The sequence below is a fragment of the Piliocolobus tephrosceles genome, chromosome 8, assembly GCF_002776525.5.
Source record: "Piliocolobus tephrosceles isolate RC106 chromosome 8, ASM277652v3, whole genome shotgun sequence".
In the NCBI taxonomy this organism is placed as follows: Eukaryota; Metazoa; Chordata; class Mammalia; order Primates; family Cercopithecidae; genus Piliocolobus; species Piliocolobus tephrosceles.
Window position 1 is genome coordinate 8,219,597 of NC_045441.1, and position 5,694 is coordinate 8,225,290.

The 5,694-nt window shown below is 55.5% G+C and overlaps 1 protein-coding gene across 1 annotated transcript in view; it reads left to right on the forward strand.

The window, feature by feature from the left end:
- Positions 1-4,122, forward strand: part of ARPC1B (actin related protein 2/3 complex subunit 1B) — a 25,388-nt gene extending 21,266 nt beyond the window's left edge. Inside the window, exons 6-10 of the mRNA XM_023192026.2 lie at positions 369-575; positions 653-728; positions 2,121-2,326; positions 3,371-3,461; positions 3,794-4,122. Coding sequence (XP_023047794.1) covers positions 369-575; positions 653-728; positions 2,121-2,326; positions 3,371-3,461; positions 3,794-3,832 — 619 coding nt within the window. The 3' untranslated portion in view covers positions 3,833-4,122. The remainder of the gene's footprint in view (positions 1-368; positions 576-652; positions 729-2,120; positions 2,327-3,370; positions 3,462-3,793) is intronic.
- The last annotated feature ends 1,572 nt before the right edge of the window (positions 4,123-5,694 follow it).

A 5,694-nucleotide genomic window follows, 5' to 3' on the forward strand; every position in this document is an offset into this window, starting at 1 on the left:
CCGCCACCATGCTCGGATAATTTTTGTATTTTTAAATGTAGAGACGGGGTTTCACCATGTTGACCAGGCTGGTCTCGAACCCCTGACCTCAAGTGATGCATCTGCCTCAGCCTCCCAAAGTGCTGGGATTACAAGCTTGAGCCACCATGCCCAGGCCCCTGTTAACCCTTTAAAATTTTTTTTTTTTAATTTTGAGACAGTCTCACTCTGTTGCCCAAACTGGAGCACAGTAGTGCAATCACAGCTCACTGGAGCCTTGACCTCCTGGGTTCAAGCAGTCCTCCCGCATCAGCCTCCTGAGTAGCTGAGAGTACAGGTGCACACCACTATGCCTGGCTACTTTACCTCTATTTTGCCTCTCCCGGTAGGATCTTTTCAGCCTACATCAAGGAGGTGGAGGAACGGCCGGCACCCACCCCATGGGGCTCCAAGATGCCCTTTGGGGAGCTGATGTTCGAATCCAGCAGTAGCTGTGGCTGGGTACATGGCGTCTGCTTCTCAGCCAGCGGGAGCCGTGTGGCCTGGGTGAGCCATGACAGCACCGTGTGCCTGGCTGATGCTGACAAGAAGATGGCGTGAGTAGAGGCCATCCCGGGGGAGGAGGTGAGTGCAGAGGAACGGGACAGTGTGACTGACAGCTCTCTCCCCTCAGCGTGGCGACTCTGGCCTCTGAAACGCTACCACTGCTGGCACTGACCTTCATCACAGACAACAGCCTGGTGGCAGCGGTGAGGAATGGGGAGGGGGTGTGGTCACAGCAGAGAGCCCAGCTTCCCTCCTTTCTCCTGCCTCCCTCCTTTTTTTCTTCCTTGCATTCTCTCACGTACCAGAGTTGGGCAGAACAGGTTGGATTATGCTGCAGTAACTGAAAGTCCCTGGCTACAGTTGCTTAACAGAGTAAAGATTTGGTCAGGTGCGGTGGCTCACGCTTAAAATCCCAACACTTTGGGAATGTTGAGGTGGAAGTATCACTTGAGGCCAGGAGTTTGAGACCAGCCCAGGCAACATAGTGAGACCTTTGTCTCTACAAAAAGTTAAGAAATTAGCTGGGTGTGGTGATGCACCTGTAATCTCATAATCCCAGTTACTTGGGAGGCTGAGGCAGGAGGATCACTTGAGCCTGGGAGGTTGAGGCTTCTGAAGTGAGCTATGGTCGTACCACTGCACTTCAGCCTGGGCAACAGAGAACCTGTCTCAAAAGAAAAAAAAAAAAAAAGGCCTGGTGGCTCATGCCTGTAATCCCAGCAAATTGGGAGGCCGAAGAGGGCAGATCACTTGAAGTCAGGAGTTCAAGACCAACCTGACCAACATGGCAAAACCCCATCTCCACTAAAAATACAAAAATTAGCCAAGTGTGGTGGCGGGCACCCATAGTCCCAGCTACTCGGGAGGCTGAGGCAGGAGAATTGCTTGAACCCAGAGGCAGAAGTTGCAGTGAGCCAAGCATGCCACTGCACTCCAGTCTGAGCCACAGAGACTCCATCTCAAAAATAGGAAAAACAGAAAAAAGAGATTTACTTCTTGCTCACATTTTATGTCCAGTCTGGGTGTTGTGAGGGGCTCTGATGGAGGCTGTCCCCAGCATGCTGTCCCAGATGCCACGAGGGAGCCGGAACCTGTGGAATCATGCCCTAGGTCTTAACATTTCTGCCCACATTTTATTGGCAGGTGCAATGGCAAGGCCACGCCTAATGCAAAGGGCAGGAGTTCGGGGTGTGCAGTTCCTCCAGGTGTCCGGGAAGGGCAATGCTCTCCCTCCCCTCTGCCCACATCTGTCAAATCCCTTTTCACCCCTCTGCAAACAAAATGGGGGTGCCAGGGTCAGGTCAGGCTTGCTTTTTGCCTAGAAAAGCAACCAGCTGCAGGGGTCTCCCCTAGAGCAGGTGTAACTGGCTGGGCAGGACAGAAGGCGCCTGGGCTCCCAGGGAGTCCCAACGCTGGCCTTGCTGGGGGAGGTGGCAGCCCCCAGCATGGCCCCCGGTTTTGATACACCTGCGATTCGGGCCTCCCTGGCTGTGGCCCATCTGTGTCCTTGAGCTGGCATCTGCCTCCCGGGCCGCCAGATGCCCGCCTGCCCTCCCCTTCGGCAGCGCTCCAATGGCTCCCTCCTCCCCGCTCAGGGCCACGACTGCTTCCCGGTGCTGTTCACCTATGACGCCGCTGCGGGGATGCTGAGCTTCGGCGGACGGCTGGACGTTCCCAAGCAGAGCTCGCAGCGTGGCTTGACGGCCCGCGAGCGCTTCCAGAACCTCGACAAGAAGGCGAGCTCGGAGGGCGGCACGACTGCGGGCGCGGGCCTGGACTCGCTGCACAAGAACAGCGTCAGGTGAGGGCGGGGGCGGGGCCTTGACTCGCCCAGTAGCAGCGTCGGGTGAGGAAGGGGTCTGGACTCTTCGTACTGGGGCGTTGTGCTGGGACGGTGAGGACTGGGGGCCTGGAGGGAGGGTAGGCCTGCCCTCTACTCGCTGCGCGGGAACGGCGTCGGATTGAGGGGCGGGCCCGGACGAGGGGGCGGGGCCTCGACGCTGCGTGATAACCGCGTGGAGTGGCAGAGGGGGCGTAGAGGGCCCAGGGTAGGGAGTGGCTTCGACTCGCTGTAGGATTAGCGTTGTGGGTGGGGCCCGGACACGGTGGGACCAACAAAAAAGACGAAGTCGAGTCGACCTCTTTAGGTTGCATAAAAATAGCATCAGATAGGGGCTGAGCAGCTAGCCTCACCCTGCATTTCCGGGACATAGCTGGGTGGGGGCTGTTCTGTGGGGTGGCCCGTCAGTGACCGGGGGTCGTCCTGGGCGGGGTCACAGCTGGGGTGGGTCTGTTGCTAGTACTCAGCGAGGTGGGGGCGGAGCTGAGGGTCTCTCTGCAGCCTTCTAAGGATCGAGGGTGGGATGGGGGAAAAAGAGGCTCTCCAAAGCCCAAAAGCTGCCAGCCACACGCGTCCACCCTGCGGCGAATCAGAGGGAGCTGTATGGCAAGACCGGCCAAGCCCTTCGGCCTGTAAAACTTCCTGTGGCCGCCAGATCCGATGGCTTCCTCAGACGAAACACCTTTGCCGGGCTGTCAGCTTAGTCCCTGGTTGTCCCCACCCTCATCTCTTTCGTCCTGTCCAGCTGCACTGCTGGCACTGTGTACACTCCGCAAACACATGTCTTTCCTGCCTCCCTGGACTTGAGTGTCCTGTCCCATTTGCCTGCACCTCCCACACCACTGCTCGTTCCCAAAGCAGAGCTGACTTCTAAGCTCACTAGCCCCCTCTCAGCATTTCTCACTGAAGCCCACTCCCCAAGAAGTCTGGGAGCGCCTGGACAGGGTGAGCCTGAGCCCAGCGCCAGCATAGGTTGGATTCATAAGCTCCTCTTCCTCTTTGCAGCCAGATCTCGGTGCTCAGTGGGGGCAAGGCCAAGTGCTCGCAGTTCTGCACCACTGGCATGGACGGCGGCATGAGTATCTGGGATGTTAAGGTGAGGCTTGCCCTTCCTGGCTTCCCGCTGTGCCCCCCAGGTCAACTCTTTCCCCTCATCCCCACTCCCTGGAGATGACCCCCATCCTTCACTCCTGCAGAGATGGCACTGCAAGAGGATGAGGGCTAGGGGCAGCCCCTTGTCATCTGGGCCTTGGTGCTCACTGGGCACCCGTCTTCAGGGCCGGGATTCAAACCCAGTTCTGACAGACTCCAAAACTGCAGGTTCTCTGCTCTCTGCTGTCCTGGGGCTGAGATGGGTGATCAGGTCCCTGGGAGTGGGGTGCCTGCCGGACAGCTGAGAACCAGCCTGTCCGTTCTGCCTCCCTGCAGAGCTTGGAGTCAGCCTTGAAGGACCTCAAGATCAAATGACCTGTGAGGAATATGTTACCTTCATCCTAGCTGCTGGGGAAGCAGGGAGAGGAGTCTGGGAGGCTCATGGTTGCTTTGCTGAATGTTTCTGGGGTACCAATGTGAGTCCCCATAGGGGCTGCTCCCTCAAAGAGGGGACAGATGGGGAGCTTTTCTTACCTATTCAAGAAATATGTGCCTTTTTCTTAAAGAAATGCTTTCATTTATTGAAGGAAAAAAAAAATGTCCCCAAAGCACTATGCTGGTCATGAACTGCTTCAAAATGTGGAGGTAATAAAATGCAACTGTGTTTAAAAAAAAAAAAAAAAAAAAAAGCAATTGTGGACACACTTGCCTATGTGGAAGGAGAGGTTTTTTGTTGTTATTTTCTTGGGGTCTTGCTAAGTTATCCAGGCTGCATTGGAACTCGTGGGAGCAATCCTTCTGCCTCAGCCTCCCAAGTAGCTGGGACTCCAGGGAGAGGCTGGTGTTTGCACAGCCATAGGTAGCTTATTTTTACTGCTGGCCAACAACATTGATCCTGAAGCCCAGCAGCCTTATGCCAAATGGTTCCTTCCCCAATGCTGTCCATCCTGGGCTGCCACTCCCAAAACTGCCAGTACCAGGTGTCACTGATTGACTAGTCAAATTCCTGTACAAAGGGGCTACACATTCCAGGCTGGTTGTGGAACTTTTGAGATGGAGTTTTGCTCTTGTCACCCAGGCTGGAGTGCAGTGGTACGATCTCGGCTCACTGCAACCTCTGCCTTCCTTGGGTTCAAGCGATTCTCCTGCCTCAGCCTCTCGAGTAGCTGGGATTACAGGCGTGCACCACCAAGCCTGGTTAATTTTTGTATTTTTAGTAGAGATGGGGTTTCTCCTTGTTGGCCGGGCTGGTCTCAAACTCCTGACCTCAGATGATCCACCCACCTCGCCTCCCAAAGTGCTGGGATTACAAGCTTGAGCCACCGTGCTGGCCTGGTTGTGGAACTTCATGGGAATTTATTTTGTCATTACAATGTTGGCAGTTGATTTCTGATACATGCTCATTTTTTTTTTTTTTTTTTTTTGATACAAAGAGTCTTGCTCTGTCGCCCGGGCTGGAGTGCAGTGGCCGCATCTCAGCTCACTGCAAGCTCCACCTCCCGGGTTTACGCCATTCTCCTGCCTCAGCCTCCCGAGTAGCTGGGATTACAGGCACCCGCCACCATGCCCGGCTAGTTTTTTGTATTTTTTAGTAGAGACGGGGTTTCACAGCGTTAGCCAGGATGGTCTCGATCTCCTGACCTCGTGATCCGCCCGTGTCAGCCTCCCAAAGTGCTGGGATTACAGGCTTGAGCCACCGCGCCCGGCCGATACATGCTCATTTTAGATATACTTTTCCTGTGTTGCAAAGTGAGCTTCTGTCTTGGAGTTGATGTCACGTCACCGGGTCCTGCACTGAAGGGCATTTGCACACCTTTTGTGGCTTCTCTCAGGAAAATGTGGGCCTTGGCGACATCCAATGCCAGTGCTATTCCCCTTCTCCCCTAGAGTTACAGAATTATAACCACCAGGGGACATCTACAGGCCAGGCCAGGATCCTGGTGCAGCTTCAGCCTGCTGTGGCCTGGAAGGGTCCCTACCTGCTGAGGCCTAAGATCCCAACTTGGCTAAAGGAGGGGAGGGAGCAGGCTATGGCATCTAAGGTCTCTCCCAGCCCCGATCCTGGGGTCCATCCCCACACCTTGCTCAGTGCCTCCTAACAGATGTCATGCCCCAGGGCCCCAGGTAGATATGTGCCCTGAACCTTGCCAGGTGCGTGTGCCTGAACGTGGCACCATACCCAGCTGGATAAAAATGGCTCAAGCACGGGAGCCAAAGGATGGAGTGCAAAACAAAGA